The following is an 18638-nucleotide window of genomic DNA, read 5'->3' as shown; positions in this document are numbered from 1 at the left end:
ACTGTTCGGGGTAGAGGATAAGGCTGCACCTCAAGAGAGGAAACTAGTAAATCACCTGGTGCCAGGACTGATTCACCTGGACCCCTTCGGCTCCTTGACTGCTGTCCCTGCCTGCAGTCTTGAGGACAAACCACACTGTCAGCGCTTTTACACGTCTTCCCATGCGTCTCACAGCACCCCACCTGCAGCACTGCACAGCTCCATCCAGGAGATAAAAAGGAGCAAACACCTCCAAAGTCCTGTGCAGCAAAGTTTCAGTATCAAAACACAACAACGAGAATTTGAGAGAAGATCATCTTAACATTATTCAAAACACAAATGTTAAACTCCTGAACAAAACACTGGTATACCAAATCCAGAAATAAGCACAAAAGAGAATATACCAGGCCAATTGAGGTTTTTCCAAGGAATTCAAGGTTGTTTAAATATTTATAAATCAATAAGTTATAGAATTAATAGTCTAAAGGAAAGAAATCTGTAGGTGTCAATACAGATGCTAAGTGTAAAAAAATTGAAATGCGGTCTTGACAAACTGTTAATAAACTAGTGACGGGATCTGCAACAGCCTACAGTGCGCACCTCCTATTAGCTGGGCTTGACGTCAACCTCTTGTAGATATGGACGAGGTCTTAGAAGCCCCTGGCCATGCTGTCACCCAGTAGTGTGTGAAGAAGGTAGAGCCAAACACAAAGGATGTAGAGCTTGCCAGTGAAAATCTAAATCTGCCATTATTCACAGATGATGTGGTTTTCAATATAAGAAACTCAGAAGAATCTGTACACCGTTCAGTAAGGGGCTGTTTATAGTAATCAATATACAAAAAATTAATTCCACTCATCTGTATCATCAAGAAACAGAAAATAAAATTTATCAAATGCAGCTTCTTAGAATAGCCATGAAGACAAAGGCACGTCTCAAGACTTGAGGCAATTCCTGAGGCGGTAGCCATTGTAAATTGAAAATACAGCAAACTGACAACTCATTAATATGCCTAGCTGACCTGACATCCTGGAACACAGCAGAGCACCAGGGATAGCCCCCCCGCTCTGTGAGATCACAGGACGCCCTGGGGACGCGGGGTCCCACTGCTGGCCACTACCACCAAGTAAGTGGCAGATTGCTATCCCAGAAATTCCACACTGTAAACAAAGTTTTATACTTTCTTAAGTTGAAAAATCATAATCGCATCACCTTACATGGACAACACACGCATATCAAGCACACAGGACCAAATCTAGCCAAAATTACAGGACACCTGTATGTAAAAAATACAAATGCAGTAGGTAAGAACTAAGTGAATGGGATGATTTGCTGTTGTAAAGTCTTCGTTTTTCCAACTCGATTTAAAAATTCAATACTGCATCAGTTAAAACTCCAGTGGCATTTTTGAGGGCTCGTCAAGCTTTCATGCAGGAGAGTAGAGGGGTGGGACCGGGGTGAAGAAAAGTCCATCAGGAGTTGCTATAAACATAGTGTCATGAAAGCTGTTCATTGTCAAAGTGCATTCCCACACCCGATGGCTCTACACAGCCCATGAGCACATCTGTGTGCACACGAACGATGCCTTAGAGAGTGGCTGACACTGCAGGTCGCTGGGGGAAAGAACAGACTTTCCAACAAATGATTCTTGGGCAGCTGTCCATTTATGGAGAAAAGAAGCTGAATTCCTACTTCAACCACACACCAGTTAATGATTTAACTGTGGCAAAAAAATTTAAAAATATCCTTTATAGAGTTATCTTTGTGCTTTCAGGACAAGGAAGACATTTCCCAAATTAGAGGAGACACAAAAGCACAGATCATAAAGAATAAAGTTCTTCCTCATTAAAATTCAGAACTTCTGTTTTGCGAACCCTCCATATGAAGTGTAAAGAGCACCCGTGAGCTGCAGAACCACATATGAGATGGTGTGCTCGGCCTCCCGCCCGGATCCAGACTCCTACAGATCAATTAGGAAACAAACAACCAAGCAGAAAAATGGCCAAGAGAGATGTGCAGATGCCTTACACAAGAAAACACGAGTGAGTCAGACTGTGGAATGTTTCTACACACAAAAAATATGCTCAATTTCATTAAAAAAAAACAATTTAGAACAAATGAGAGACTGGCAACTTTTCAAACATGACAAGATCAGGGGCTGCCAGGGACTTGTAGCAACTACATCTTTGGAAAATAATCTGGCATGCTGGATGATTTCAAGGAGCTAATATCTAACTGACAAATAATTGGCTTGGAGAACTTCTTGTCCATGAGGTCCAGGAGTCTTGGGGGCAATTTATGTGAGTTCATACAAGCCCAGTGTGTAATTAAAAACAAAACAAAACAGAAATCAAACAAGCAAACATGACACACAGTGCTAATGGTGGAGTGTACCTGTAGGGAAACACTATGTAGCAGCGAAGAGGATGATGACCACATATGTAGATGAATCCTGAGGGGCTAATACCAGGTGATTAAAACAAAGAAATACCCAGGACAAAAGGCAAGAAGAAAGGAACAGAATGGAAGGCCTGGCCAGAATAGCTTTCTTATTTTATTTTTGCCATGGGCTGAAGTTACCAAAATCAGAACATGGAAATCAGAACCATCTGTTGACAAGACAAGTAAGTGAACTGGACAGAAAGAAACTCAGAATGAAGGGTTTTGAAATCTGCATCAAATCACAGAAACAGAAATAAAAACCTGCTTTGTTCTAGTGGGGAGAAACGGTGCTTCTTCACCATCATTTATATAATAGTAAAGTGCTAATGTCACCCCAAGAACATTAAGGGATTATTAAGGTGGCATTAGTTCGGTCTTAACCACTGCACAGAGAGGGGACCAGGAAGAGTGGTTTAACTCTTACAACCACTAAAGGTTACAGAACAATTTCAGAACAAGATCAAGGAGCTGGGGAGATGGATCAGTGAGTAAATGCTTGGTATGCAAGCATGAAGACATGAGTTCAGATCCCAGTACCCACATAAAGCCAGGTGTCCCCACATCTGTCTGTGACCATAGCATTGTAGGGTAAGACAGGTGTACTTCAGGGGCTCACTGGCCAAAATGGCAAGCTCCAAGTTAAATGAGAGACCTTGTCTCAAAAAAAAATAAGGTAGAGAACATAGAGGAATATGCCCAATGTGGACATCTGGATTCTTTGTGTACATGCACAGACAAGTACATACGTGCATGTGAGTGTGTGTACACAGACACAGGATGAGTGAAATGGGCTAATCCACAGCACTGCGAGATAAGTGTCTGGACAAGATGCTGTCTACAAACTGCTCACAAACCCTTGAAATGAAGATGAACTACATAACTCAATGAAAATATAATGGGGTGAACATATCCTATGAACTTGGGGAAAACTGTCTTGGAGTGTGTATATTTACTATTGTGTATGTGTGTGGTGTGTGGATGTTGAACGCATGTCCTCGTGTGTGGAGACTTAAGGTTGATATCTAGTCTTTCCTCAATCTCTTGCCTTCTTTACTTCTATGTTTTTGTACAAATTTTATGTTTTAAAATACAAATGGGTGTGAGCATCCTGGCATGTATGTGGAGCTCAGAGGACAACCTGTGTGAGTCTATTCTCTCCTTCTACCATATGGATTCCAGGATCAAACTCCAGGCTGTCAGGCTTGGCAGTAAGCACCTTTACCAGTCTAGGCTGGGTGGCCAATGAGCATTAAGGATCCATCTATCTAAACCCCCTTTCCCTAAGGCTAGGATTATAAGAATGCACACACTATACCAGGGTTTTTTCTATTAAGTAATTTAATTTTTGAAATATAACTATATTTCTCCCTTCCCTCCCTCCAAACTGCCATGTACCATCACCCTGCCCCTTATTCTCTTTCTAACTCATGGCCTCTTTTTCTTTCATTGTTGATCTCTCTCTCTCTCTCTCTCTCTCTCTCTCTCTCTCTCTCTCTCTCTCTCTCTCTCTCTCTCTCTCTCTCTCTCTCTCTGTGTGTGTGTGTTCCTAAATACACAATTACTACCTGCTCAGTCTGTATAACATTACTTGTATGTACTTTTCCAGGGTTGACCATTTGGTACTGGATAACCAGTTGGTGTGCTCTTCTTTAGTGAAGACTGTGTCTGAAGACTGTGTCTCCTGCTCTCGGCATTCCTTAGTTACTTAGTCTAGGGCTGAGGCCTTATAAGCTTTTTCCCTTCCATGTTAACATGGCTATTGGTATTGCCCATGTTCGAGTCCTGTTTAGGCAGCCATGTTGGTGAGACTTCATTGGTGTAGTTTCTGACATTTTTACGAGACATCATTTCCCAGCAAACCTCCTGCTCCTCTGGGTTTGTTTGTTTTTGTTTTTGTTTTTGCTTTGAGAAAGGGTTTCTCTGTGTAGCTTTGGAGCCTGTCTTGACACTAGCTCTTGTAGACCAGGCTGGCCTTGAACTCATGGATATCTGCCTGCCTCTGCCTCCTGAGTGCTGAGATGCAGGAGTTATGTTGTAGTTAGGACTGGGCTTCACAACTGCATTTTGATTGGTTGTGGTTTTCTGCAATGGTCTCCCTCAGTTGCAAAGAGAAGTTTCCTTGATGAGGGGTGAGAACTACACTTAACTGTAGGTATGAAGATAAATATTTCTAATTTAGCGAGGAATTATGCTATTCTAGTAAAATGGCGGTTGTAGGTTCTCCAAGATCCATGACTTCAGTGGCCTTAGGAAGTTGGCGAGGTTTCTAGATCCAGGCACAATTTTCTTTTGGTTGAGTGGGCCTTAAGCCCAACTGGAGAGCTACTGGTTACTGGTAAGACATGCATGCCACTCTACACCCTTAGTAGTAGTGCTCTATGCCGGTTGTTGATGGTTCACAGGCATCATAGCTGGGCAGCACTGCTGAATATTTCTCTCCTTTGGAAGATGCATGGCACCTTCTGATGCCATGAAAGCCAGGGCAGAGGCTTTCAGATCAGATCCAGGTGAGATTCTTTGGACCCTATGTCCAAAATGCATGGTGACTTCAGCAACAGGGATTTACCTTCCACCTCTGCGGGCAATCAAGGGCAGCAGCAATAGGTTGTATGTTTTGGGATTCTCTTGGACAGACCTAACCAACAACTCAAAAAAGGGCTTCTCATGCCTTGTTGGGGTTCTTGTTAGATAATCTACTCTATGCCAGGCTCTGGGGATCTGAACTCAGGTCTTTGTGTGTATATGAAACACATACTGGCTATGAAGGGAAAAAGTAAGATAGAAAACCTAAAACTTCTTTGAACACATCACTGAGAGTTGAAAGATAAGCCACAGCCTGGAAGAGATTTGCAACACAAATTACAGACATAAATTATATGTGCATATATATATGTAATGCTACAAAATCAATTCAGATGAACAACAAACAATACACAAGACAAATGGGTTAATTATATAAATAGGCAAGCCACAGAGGAGGAAATAAAAACACCCAATCAATATGTGGAAATATTCCAATTATACCAGCTATGTAATGCAACTTTCTTACAAGTGATAAAAATGTAAGGCTTGAAAATCTCAAGTGCTAGTGAGGGTGTGAGGGATGGGCTCGTGTGTACTGCAAGCTCGGATTGGCACTGATATTTGAGGAGCTAACAGATAGCAATAATGAAAACAAAAATGGGCAGACAATACAGCGTAGGAAAGCATATCTAACACCTTCCCTGAAGAACACTCACATATGTTTACAAGGTTATTCGCCAAAGCCATAATTATGAGTGAAAAATATAAAACAGCAAAACGCCCACTATCGGGGGAATAAACTATATACCCAGATATTATAGAAGGTTAGGAAAAATCTCTGGATAGTGACCAACATGGAAGGATAATCAAGCAGTATTCTTGTTTGTCTTTTTAAGATTTATTCTTATATATTTTAAGTGTGTGTGTGTGTACTAAACTCTGATCTTCTGAAAGAATCATAAGTGCTCTGAACAATGAACAGTCTTTTCACCACTCCCCCACCAAAATGGTATTCTTTTTTATTGATATTTATTGAGCTCTACATTTTTCTCTGCTCCCCTCCCTGCCTCTCCCCTTCCCCTTAAATCCTCCCCCAAGGTCCGCATGCTCCCAATTTACTCAGGAGATCTTGTCTTTTTCTACTTTCTACTTCCCATGTAGATTAGATCTATGTAAGTCTCTCTTAGTGTCCGCATTGTTGTCTAAGTTCTCTGGGATTGTGGGTTGTAGGCTGGCTTTCTTTGCTTTATGTTTAAAAACCACCTATGAGAGAGTACATGTGATAATTGCCTTTCTGTGTCTGGGTTACCTCACTCAAAATAATGTTTTCTATTTCCATCCATTTTCCTGCAAAATTCAAGCTGTCATTTTTTTCTGCTGTGTAGTACTCCATTGTGCAAATGTACCACATTTTCCTTATCCATTCTTTGGTCGAGGGGCATTTAGGTTGTTTCCAGGTTCTGGCTTTGACAAACAAAGCTGCTATGAACATGGTTGAGCACATGTCCTTGTGGCATGATTGAGCGTCCTTTGGATATATACCCAAAAGTGGTATTATTGCGTCTTGCCAAAATGGTATTCTTGCATGCCATATAGTTTTAGAAAAAACTAAGAATAATGTTCTAAAACAAATAAAGCTAGCTGCATATAATTCAAAATATATATGTATAAATACACAGAGAATGGTCTAGAAACGTCCCACCAATTTGTTAACTGCTTACCCTGGAGCTAGACCACTGTGCTGGATGCAGAGTGGTTTTATTTCCAACGGTCAAATGTTTTTTAATGAGTATATCAATTTATTAGCTAGGCAGTTATAAAGCAAGTATAATTTATACCATAAATTTAAACCACAAATTTAAGAATCCTGTAATAGAGGTATTAGGAAAGTCATGTGAGACCATACTGAAAGGAGAAATTACTTAGCACACAGAAGGATTTTACAACAGTCATGACATTTTCTCTGGGCCTTGCTATTTGAATAGGATTTTGTCAAATATTTATAATGTGATAGAAAGCTGATAGACATTTTCCAAACACGCAAATGGGCACATAAATGTATATGCCAACGTGCATCCTACCCAATGTTTTTTTTTCTTTCAGTGTTGTATGAAATCCATGTATCCATGGAGAGGTAGAGGTCTTCTCTCCTGTCTGCTGAGCTTGGGCAGGACTTTGCAACTGCCTGAGTGAACAGGACAGAATGGTAGCATGACGGCATGGTTTCTGGGATCGATTATTCAGCTTCTACTGGACAGAATATGCTCACCCTGGGAAACCGGTCACCATGCTGTGAGGAAGCTCTCGCTAGCCCACGTGGAAGGACCACTTAAATGGGCTCATGTGGAGAGGAACTGAGGCCCCCCAGTGGATAGCCAGCAGCAATGGCCAGACACACGAGGGAGCCAGCCTTCAGAAGATTCCTGTCCTAGCTTTTGAGCTCCTCAGCTGAGGCTCTGACATCTATCCATCATGGAAGAGGCAAGCCATCCCCACTGTGCCTTGTCCTAGTTCCTGACCCAGAGAATCCATGAACATAATAAATGGTATTTACACCACAAAACTTAGACCAGCATGTCACCCTGGAACAAAGACAGTCTAAAGAAAAGGGACTCCACACAAAATGTCGCAGAGTCCTGAGAGTACTGACTGTTTGGGGTAATGGGATCAGAAAGATAAGCTGGGATCAAACTATGGAAATTTCATATGACAATATGAAAACTTAGATTTATCTCATGGCAGCAGAGAGTTGTTGACAGCTGTGAAGCTGGGAAGTGAAACGCTAGGATCTGCATTTTAACAAGCCAGGGAAAGGCTGGAGAAAAGAAAGGCTTAAAAATAGGAAAAGGATCTAGGGAGATGGCTCAGTAGATAAAGTGCTTGTTGCACATAAAAGCAGAGTAGGCGTGGAGCCTGACCACAACCCTAGCACTCAGGAGACAAAGACAGGATTCCAGGGCAAGCAGGCTAACGAGGCTAGTAGGAATTGGTGAGCTCTAGATTCAGTGAGAGAGCCTGACTCAGTAAACAAAGTGAAAAGCCACTGAGAATGACACCAGCATTAACTTCAAGTCTCTTCTATATATGTCATGTGCATACACTTGCACATACACATCCATACATGAACACACACACCCCACATACTCACATATTGAAAATAACAGGAGGAGCCTCTCTGGCTTAGATGGGTTCTGGCTAAGAAAAACAGTGGAGGCATTCCCTTGTGTAGCACGTTCTGTGGCTTCTCATCTTCAGGGTGGCCTCTGAAGCTATACTCAACTTCACTTGTGTTAAAGTGTTAGAGGGAAAAAATATATTCATACAAAACCCCATATCTGCAGAACCAAAAGCAACCAAAGTGTCCTATAGTGGGCAAATCAATGATCTTATTCTATACTCAGGAAAAAGGAGGGATCCTGCCATGAGGAGAACTTTCAGTCAGGTAAGAACCTCAAAGAAGCCAATCTACAGTAGGTGCTTATGCATGATTCCAGTGCTTCGGCATTCTAAGAAAGGAAACACTATGCAGACAGTAAAAAGGTCAGTGGCTGACAGGACTGAGGGAGGCAGGGTGAACAGTGGAGCACAGAGGGAGCATGGGGCGAGGCTATACTGTGTGGTGATAGTGGATGTACGCCATGCTAGTCAAGCTCACAGAATGTCCCGCACCAAGAGTGAACTGGGACAAAGCTATAGACTTAGAATGACTATCGCATCAGTACAAGTCTGACTGTAAAAAACGTGGCCAGCGACAAGCTGGGTGTGTTTTGCACAGGAGCAGAGACATGCTGCACTTTACACTGAGTTCTGCTGTGAATCTAAAACTGCTCTCAGAAAGAAAGTCTATATCTGAAATGCTAGGAGGCAGAAATGTTAGGCGATGCTAGAACATAAGAGTTTTCCTTACTGCTCTGCTTTCAAGCTTTCGGATTTGGGCTGCTTGCTGTAAAGGATGTCACAGGAACACTAAGTGAGGCAGATGTGGTGGCATTCACCTTCAATCCCAGCACCCAGGCGGCAGGGACAGGTGGATCTGAGAGTTATTTCCAGGACAGCCTGGTCTACATGGTGAATTATAGGCCAGCCAAAGCTACACAATGAGACACTGTCTCAAAAATTAATTAATTAAAATTTAAATGTCAAGCAAACTGTCCCTGGATTATAGCCATTTATAGCAATTACCTGTGCAAATGCCATCCCACACACGCATTACTACAACCTCAAGTTTTGTTGCATTTATTAAAATATTCTTTAACTTCTCATAAGTGTTTAGAAGGAATCATTTATGAAGGTGCGCTTGTGCTTGTAAGGAAAGTGAACCCACACTAACACACTGGGGGCTACGAGGAGCCACCTCTGTGAGACAGGACAGGACGATTGAGAGCTAGAAAAGCAGAGAGACAAGGTGGAGGGTACTGAGGACATCTAATGAAAGCTTTTGGGTCCAGTCCCAAGACACTCTAGTCCAAGGCCCTCTCAGGGTTTACAGAGGAAGCAACAGCCAGCGAAGATCTGAGGGCAAGCGAACAAACTCACACGTTTATTTTGTTTTGTTTTGTTTTTTTGAATCAGCCTTTTAATTCTTCTGCTTCTTTTCTAACACTCCTGTCCCTGTCCTACTTCTAACTTCTCCTCCCTGTCCTACTTCTAACTTCTCCTCGCTTCTTCCTCTAGATTTTTTCCTCTGGCTTCAAAACTTTTTCCCCCAGGAACCTTGACGCAATAAAGAAATTACAAGGGTTACTTCTCGTTGATCATAAGCACATTCCTAGGGTAAGTGATAAGGAGTTGAGCCATTGCCATGGCAACACAGGGTTTCAAGGTTTCAGCAATAAAACTGTAACCAGATTTGGGCTAGGGGGGACACAGTGCCCAATAGCAAACTTTGAGACACAGGTCTTTTGTTAGCAGACTAGCAAATAAAGAACTGGCATGCTTTTCTTAGGGAGCTTTGTGTAACAACCTAGGTTGGACATCTGCGACTCTGACCTTGTGCACAGCTGTAAGGTTTTAAACTTATAGTCCATTTACAAAAAGTCTCTAGTCTAGCTTGAACTCGCTTTGAGGTGAAAGTGAGCTAACTGTATACAGTTAGTCTAAGCAAAAGAACAAGGCAGGCTTTTAAGTATCCACAGCCCTTGTGGGACAAATAGATCTAGTTGTAAAGCATGTCCCAGCACATATTCTATACACCAAAATTATGTAACTAAATGAAAAGCCATCTTCCTGAACATCCACAGATATATGTGCCCATAAGATCGAGATGCAATCATGAGATTACACGTACACATCACATGAAAATGCACATGGGGAGATATCATAGCTGTTATTGCACAAGGGAGGAAAGCAGCAGTTTCCAGAGTCAGTGGCCTGCAAGCCTTGCCCATCGGGGAACACTTCCTCTACTAGGCTGACATCTGGATTACCAATTGCTGTATGATGTAATTGTGTCACAATAGCTCGTGATAAACGCAAACGCTCCTGATAGATGTCTCATTCATATCTTGGTGAAGGATGGTCCACCCTACTTGCTGAGCAAACCTAGAGGAAAGCCTATTGCAGCCAGGATGCAGGGTGGTGTAGAGTGTGCTCTTAGTATGTATGCCATGAAGCCTGGGCTCCATCTTCAGCTCCAAAGTATATCACAAACTGGGACTTCAGGTAGAGCAGAGACTGGAGGGAAAGGTTCAACCAGAGCCAGACCACAGGGTCCTGACAGCAGCAGAGCCCAGATGAGACCCAACATTGTCATTTACTGGAGGTGACTTTGGTGTCGTTTTGTGTATTTATCCTGTGCCCTTTCCTCCAGGTTTTTCGAGACAGAGTCTTACACTGCAGTCCAGGTTGGCATGGATGTGGCTGGCTTTAAGTTTGTGGCAATCCTTCTGTCTCACCATGCTGAGTGGCAGGATTGCAAGTGTGAGCCACCACACCCAGATCTATACTGTGCTCTTTTCTAATGTCAATTATTCACAAGATGATTAAGTAAGCTGTGGGAACGAGGCTGTGCATTGTGCTTATGCACATTTTCATTTAATGCTTGTTTTAGAAGGCGCTCCCTCATTAAACTTCATCAAAAATAAATTACACTAAAAACATACTAAAACTGAGCTGGAGAGATGGCTCAAGAGTTAAGAGCACTGGCTGCTCTTACAGAGGACACAGGCTCAATACCCAGCACCCACATGGTGGCTCACAGCTGTCTATAATGCCAGTTCCAGAGGATCTGCTTCCCTCTTCTGACCTCCATGGCACAAAGGCACACACGTGGTACACAGACAAATATGCATGCAAACACTCATACATATTAAAAAGTAACAAAAATAAATCTTTTTTTAAGAACAGAAAATTAGTTCTGCTCTCTAAAGCTTTCGAAAAAGTTCAAGGTTTACAGTTAATTTTTAGACAAAATGAAAAAGAAAGTAAAGAAACAAAAGTCAGTGAAGCCAATGACTGACAAACTGGGAGCCTAAGGCCATGGCTGGATAGATTTATCATACAGTCCTGTCCTGGATTACCAGCAACAAACCAAGTCAACTGTTGCTATATTTCAAAATCAAATCTTATATTTGTGCAGACACGTGTTTCTGGAGAAACTTCTGTCCATAACCAAATTACCTGCATCCCAGAGTTTGCAGACTTCCGCTTCCCCTTCTGACATCCAGGAAGTAGGAGAGGTGATGGAAGGAGGTATCGCAGGCAAAAGTTGCTTCGGATACTCGTCATGCAATAATGTTAGGTCCTGACAGAAACAAGAAAGAATACATGCATTGAAAACCACAAGGGTTCAGCCATTAAGGAAAGGCTGGAGCTGAGTTCCAGCGTGTGCATCCAACAGTTTGCAACTGCCTGTCGCTCCAGCTCCAGGAGATCTGATGCCTCTGGGTTTGGAAGGCACTGCACTCACGTGCACATACCCAGACATATGATCAAAAGAAAATCGGGTGTGTTGGCTAGTTTTATGTCAACTTGATAAGTTACAGTCACTGGAGAGGAGCGAGCTTCAGTTGAGAAAATGCTTCCATAAGATCAGGCTGTAGGCAACTCTGTAGGGCATTTTTTAAATCAGTGATTGATGGGGGAGGGCCTAGCCCATTGTGGGTGGAGCCATCCCTGGGCTGGTGGGTCCCGTCATCCCTCACTCCCCCTCCTGCCCCCCGTTTACATGAAAGCTGGCTGAGTAAGCCAGGTGGAGCAAGCCAATAAGTAGCATACACCATAGCCTCTGCATCAGCTCCTGCCTCCAGGTTCCTGCCCTCAGTGCTTTGAGGATAACTATTACATGGAACTGTGAGTGAAATAAACTCTTTCTTCCCCAAGTGGCTTTAGGTCATGGTGTTTCATCATAGCAACAGTAACCCTAACTAGGACATCACGTGTTTGGGATCTGACATGATTTCAGCCAGAGACACAGCATTTCTATCCCAGGCTCCTACAAATCTGTTTGGCTTGCCTGTTCTTTTGACATTTAAAGTGTGTTATGTAAATGGCACCACACACTATGCAACCCTTTAGGACTGGTTCTTTTCATCTAGCACAGGTCCTTGAGACTCACCCAAGCTGTTGTGTGTACCAAAAGTTCCTTCTTCCCTGCTGAGGTGTACACCAGACACTGATGTTTAACCCATTCAAATACATCTGGTTCTTTTTGGATTTGGGCTGTTACAGATAAAATTTCTGGGTGCAGGTTTTTATATGCTATAAGTAAATTTCCACGTCTATGATATATTATGGGTACCATTGTTGGGGTATATGGATGTGTATTCAGGTTTTGTTGTTTTTGAGACAAGATCTCACTATGTAGCCCTGGCGGGCTAGAACTCACAGAGATCCTATCTGCCTCTGTCTCCTGAGTTTGGGATTAACTGTACCCAGCACAGACAACTATTCAGTTGGTTTTATTTTTTTAAGATTTATTTATTTATTGTGTCTGAATGCTTAGACTGCATGTGTATCTATGAACCATTGTATCTCTAGTGCCCAATGAGGCCAGAAGAGGGTACTGAATCCCTTGGAACTGTACTTACAGGTGGTTGTGAACTGCCATGTGGGTGCTAAGAACCACACCTGGGTCCTCTACAAAAACTGGAAGTGCTTTTAACCACAAGCCCTATCTCCCCACAATGTGTTCCATTTTATAAGATACTACCAGTTGTATGGTGACTTCACCTTTTTAAATTCCTACCACCAAAACAGGAGCAGTCTGATCCTTCCACACCCTAATCAGCATGTGGTACTGTCATTGTTTCTGGTCCAGCCATCCTGAGAGTTGTGTGTGTGCCTCCAGGCTGACAATGCTGGCCATCTCTCCCAGCATCTCTTTACTATCCATATTTGCTGAAATAATATTCATTTTATTTGCCCACCATCTGGCTTCAAGTTTGCTAAGTTCTTCCATAAATGAGCACTGGACTCTATCAAATACATTACTCTATCAAGTGAAATTATCTAGACAAATTACAAGAGCTCAGATTGACATGTCACCAACTCAAGTCAAGCCTATCAGACTATGAGAATCTCTTCTGTTTTATATCTGTATCTTCTTTTTTTCCATGCAAAGGCTATAAAAGATAATGCAAACAGAGTGTATCCATGGTTACCTGTTGGATTTTGCACACATTAAACTCATCATCATTTCAGAGCAAAAATACTAACATCACAGAAGAAAACCCCCAAATGAATGCAAGGTACATTAATTTCATTTTATATTTTAGTAATTATGTTTTATAATGATACAAAGCTTTCCAGGTTCTCAACGGCAAAAATCTACACATAGTTTTGTGTGTGAGTGTGTGTGTGTGTGTGTGTGTGTGTGTGTGTGTGTTTAAATTTATGTCCTACATTGATGAGAAAATTCAGATATCTGGTATCTGAATCTGGCTTATTTCACCATGATTTTCATGGCAGTTTTATTCATGATGAACAAAACTTGGAAGCAAGCTTTGGTAGATAAATAGGTGAATCAGTAGAATGTCATTTGGTGCTAAAAAGAAATGCAAACTTCTACATCGTTAACCATTTCCATTGAGTTTTGTGTGTGTGTGTGTGTGTGTGTGTGTGTGTGTGTGTGTGCAAGAACACATGTCTATGCACAAGCATTTGAAGGTTGGAGGATCACATGGGATGCCCTCTTTTCCTCTATGCCTTATTCTCTTGAGACAAGGTCTCTTCACACTGAACCTTGAGCTTGCTGTGGTTTGTAGTAATACTCCTGTCTCCGCCCTCCCTGTCCCTGTCCCTCCATTCCGCTCTGCAGTCACAGATGCTCATGGTCACACACACTTTCTTGATGACCTCAGGTCCTCAGGCCTGCACAGCAAGTGCTCTCACTGACTGGGCCATCTCTTCAGCCCCACAAATAAAATTCTTAGCAGAACAGAGCTTTCAAAAGTAGAGCAGGGCTCACCAGAGTATTACTTTCAAAACTAATGAAACATTTTGTTTATAATTGACACTACTCTGTTTTCTTTCTTCAGACTCTCCATAGTTTTTATCATTAAATTTGATAATAAGGTTATTTGTAAGGTTATTTTATTACCTCAAAAACTAAAATAAAACAAAAACAAAACAAAACAACCCCCCCCCAAAACCTTCTTTGCTGCCCGAGGACACTGGAAGAAAAAAAAACCAAGGCTGCAATTGGGGGGGAAGGGGGTTGCAGCTGTTTCCATAGCAACTGATAGGGATGTTGTGAAGTGGTTCACACAAAATTAAAGCTGACCAAAACCTTCTATGTTGCTGTGAGTTGCTAAATCAATAGTGATGGACGATAAATGTCTGTTCTGCTGCTTCCACTAAGTATTTTGCAAAATGAAGAATATACAGATTTTGCCCTTTGGTTTATTTCTGTGCAATTTGTCCTATTTGCAGAAATTTGAACTTATTAGAGTTGTTAGAGAAGTGGAAATTATGCTTAAACTAATTATGTTTGTTCATCATTCCCATCTCTGCTACATCATTGCTTCTGCTTAAAAGTCCATTTAATGGCTATATTTGTGCTTTTATTATTATTTTTTAGAGAAAATACTCACTGCAAAACACCAAACAACATAAATGGTAAAGACTAGAGAACGAAGTTCCTGCCCATTCCTTCAAAGGTGGTGCTGAGTGCTGGGTGCCTCTCCTGGTGCAGCTGGTATTCAGTGCAGCTAGTGGAAGCTAAATGGAGTCTCTCTATATATACATATATATATGTATGCATGTATGTATTGCCCTCTACCTTGTTCGTATGTATGTATGTATGCATGCATGCATGCGTGCATGCATGTATTACTCTCTAGCCTGCCCAGGAGCAAGCAGTCTACCTTGTCCATCTTTCTACATAATAAATACAATCATCCATCGTGTGCTGTCCCCACAAAGGCTTCTTTCGCTGAAGTACACATTACAAATGTGCTTCTTTCAAGACAAGCTGAGCTGTGTTCCTGATGTGTAAATTAACTTAATCATCCCCTACTGGTAATCATTTCAAGATTTTTCTTGTTTCTAGCTATTAAAATTGCTGCAATAAAAAGCTTCATACATCCACTTTTCAAGCTGTACGTTCATAGTGGCATCGCTGAGTACTCGCATGGGCTTGTTTTGAGTGTGAACGGAGCCAAATTGTGCTCTCAGAAGTGGCACCTGCTTGGATCCAGCAGCGTGTTGAAGAGACTCTTCCTCTCAGTGCAAATACAGGTTGGTAGCAATTAAACATTTTTTCCATCAGTGGTAAAGGCATACAATTTTGTTTTACCTAATTACATATGAGACTGAGTAACATTTTGTGAGGTATTTCACCCTTTCAGGTGTATATGTTTGGTGCTGTAGATTGGATTCAGGGCCTTAAGTACATAAATCACTCTCTGCTACTTAGCTGCAGCCCTAGCTCCCCTACCCCTGCTTATCAACTTCTTAAAGAAATTTAATGTATTAATTACTCATTTTTGGAGTGTAGAGGAGGGGACACACATGCCACAGTTCATACACAGACATCAGAGCAAAACTCGTGGGAGTCGGTTTTCTCTTCCACCACATGGGTCCCAGGGATTGGACTCAGGTCCACAGGATTGGCAGCAAGCGCCTTCACCCGCAGAGCCATCCTGACTGTCCTCTTTATCAATTTGTAAACCGATGATGCATTTAAAAAGTAAATCATTAACAGCTTGGTGTTCATTTTTAGTTTTTAACTTCTTAAGAATTTCTACTTTATCTTTTTACCTTATAGAAGTCTTAACTTTTATGTAGCTAATCAGCTCACCAATTCCATTATTACTCCTGGAGCTTCATTATTCTCAGAAATATGTGTCTTATTTGAAGACTTTATAAAAAGTCTCTTCTAAAAAAGCAGAATACATTTCAGCGCTATTTGGCTTTACAGACTAATTGAGCATAGGGTGCTCAACTAGAGGGTGCACACTGTCCGTCTTACCTGCGGCGTCACTGCAGGCGTGGTCCCTGAATGAGAGGTTGGTGCAGCAGACTGCAGACACATACTCACTCACTCTGTAGTTAGCGCTTAACATACCCCTGCTGTCATTTGGGTTCTGGCAAAGGTCTAATGACACATGCTGATCATTATTGTATAGAGAAGTTTCCCCAAAAGCCCTCCCTGAGCTGCCAATAGACCCTTCCTGCACCCCAGAGACTCCAATTCTTGTACTCTCGGAGTCTGCCCTTCCCAGACCCCTCCTGCTGGATTCCTGTGGTACATACATTGTCAATGACCTCTTGCACTTAGTAATGGGCATTAAAGTTCCCTCCACGCCTTTATGGATTACTGGCTCATTTCTTTTTATTTCATTTTAATTTTTTCCACTATTTTTATTAGAAGACTTAAGTTTTCGCAATGAAAACCAATGAAACACGAACAGAACCAAATAAAAATGAAACTTGGGGCTGGAGCAGTGGCTCAGTCAGCAAGAGCACTTGTTGCACAGGCGTGAGGACCTGAGTTCAGATCCCCAGCACCCATGTTAACAAAAAAGAGTTGGGTGTGACCATGTGCATCAGCTGTTCTTCCACAGAATCTGAATTCGTCCCCACGATCCACATCTGTTGGCTTAACAACTGTCTGTAACTCCAGTTCCAGGGATCTAACACCTCTGACTGTAGTGATGAGGTGAGCAGGCCTGCTTTTCGTCCTGCCCTGCTCCCACACGGCTAGCTTTACACCCGAAATAATTACACGGAAACTGTATTCTTTTAAACACTGCCTGGTCCATTAGTTTCAGCCTCTTATTAGCTAATTCTCACATCTCTTGCTTTAACCCATATCTAATAATCTGTGTAACACCATGAGTGGTGTCTTACCGGGAAAGATTCAGCATGTCTGACCTGGTGGCTGGCTTCAGGGCATATGGCTCCCTGAGGAGAGGCACGGCAGTGTGGCCCAGAGAGGCGAGGCATGGCGATTTATCTCACTTAGGAGAGGCGTGGCATCTGACTGAGCCATCTACCTCACTTCCTTCTTCCTGTTCTGTCTACTCCACCCACATAAGGGCTGGCCAATCAAATGGGCCAGGCAGTTTCTTTATTAGCCAATGAGAGTCCTCCACCATCTGACCTCCAAGGCACTGGACAAGGAGACATTCACTCATATAGGCATACACAACCATATAAATAAATCTCTAAAAATAGATTCTAAAATAATTTTGTCTCTTTTAAGATAATTTACTCTCGATTATGGAAAGAGAATAGTTAATGAGGTTTCTATTTGAGTTTTTTCAGAGATATTTCAAAGGCACCTCACTCTGCCTGAGCCCTGGACACGGCTCCCTTCTGCACGGGGAAACAAGGGGCTGGCTGGTCAGGTAGACGAGCGCCTCCAGGAAATTCACTGCAACAGCCAGCTTTACTGTCCAGCATGCTGGAGCTTGTCTTCTGCTACAGGAACATCTAGGGAAGACACACTGAGCTGCACTGAATGTCCTGGTGTAACAGAAGGCCATGCTTGCCAGGAAGTTGATGGGACATTGTTAACACACAATCGTGTCTTAGAAAGTTAAAGCTCAGCTTCTAGAACACTCCCTGTGTAAAAAGCTACCATCTTCTCACTGACACAAAATATGGTACTATATAAACCAGTGAGTGAGGGCGCCTCTAAAACCAGACAAAAGTGTCAGGACCTAAAGGTTGATATAAGAAATCAGGTGGCATTTGATGTCTCTGGTCCTACTACATAGAGGGATATTTAAGTCTGCTCTACTGAAAAGCTATCAGCGATCAAAGAAAGAGTAAATTTTAAAATCATTTCACCTCATGTCTTATCTTTTAAAATTATCTAGTTTTATTTTTTAAAAATCTGTAAGTTGTACATTAAAGGACAGTAAAATTGAATGATATAAATCCCTTTTCAAAGTCATAGGAAAGCCATTAAATTCAGTACCTAAAAGGGCTGAGGAAAGAGTCAAGATTCCAAACCCCCTTCCCAAGAAATGCAGTAGATGGTCAAGGAGCCGCATTCATAGGAAAGGAAGAGCAGGCAGCACACTGGATCTCTGTTATTACAGGAAGGAGGAAGGAGCCACCTGAGGGGACGAGGGGACACACACACTTCTCCAGCAGCTGGTCACATGATGGGACACACTGACCTGGCTCTACAGAACAGATGGGCAATATAATATCTCTGACATCAGTGGAAGAGGGGAACCTCAACCTGCTAGTGTAAGTCCTGCAGCTAGCACTGCAGAATGGCAGGAGCAGGCAAATGAGGA

At 42.2% G+C, this 18638-nt stretch overlaps 1 protein-coding gene across 1 annotated transcript in view; it reads right to left on the bottom strand.

The window, feature by feature from the left end:
- Positions 1 to 18638, bottom strand: part of Enthd1 (ENTH domain containing 1) — a 114151-nt gene that overhangs the window by 47781 nt on the left and 47732 nt on the right. Inside the window, exon 4 of the mRNA XM_038343522.1 lies at positions 11563 to 11686. Within this exon, the coding sequence (XP_038199450.1) occupies positions 11563 to 11686 (124 nt within the window). The remainder of the gene's footprint in view (positions 1 to 11562; positions 11687 to 18638) is intronic.

Source organism: Arvicola amphibius, chromosome 9 (assembly GCF_903992535.2).
Source record: "Arvicola amphibius chromosome 9, mArvAmp1.2, whole genome shotgun sequence".
Taxonomy (NCBI): domain Eukaryota; kingdom Metazoa; phylum Chordata; class Mammalia; order Rodentia; family Cricetidae; genus Arvicola; species Arvicola amphibius.
Note: the sequence above shows the minus strand (reverse complement) of the source record. Positions and strands in the feature narration are given on the sequence as shown.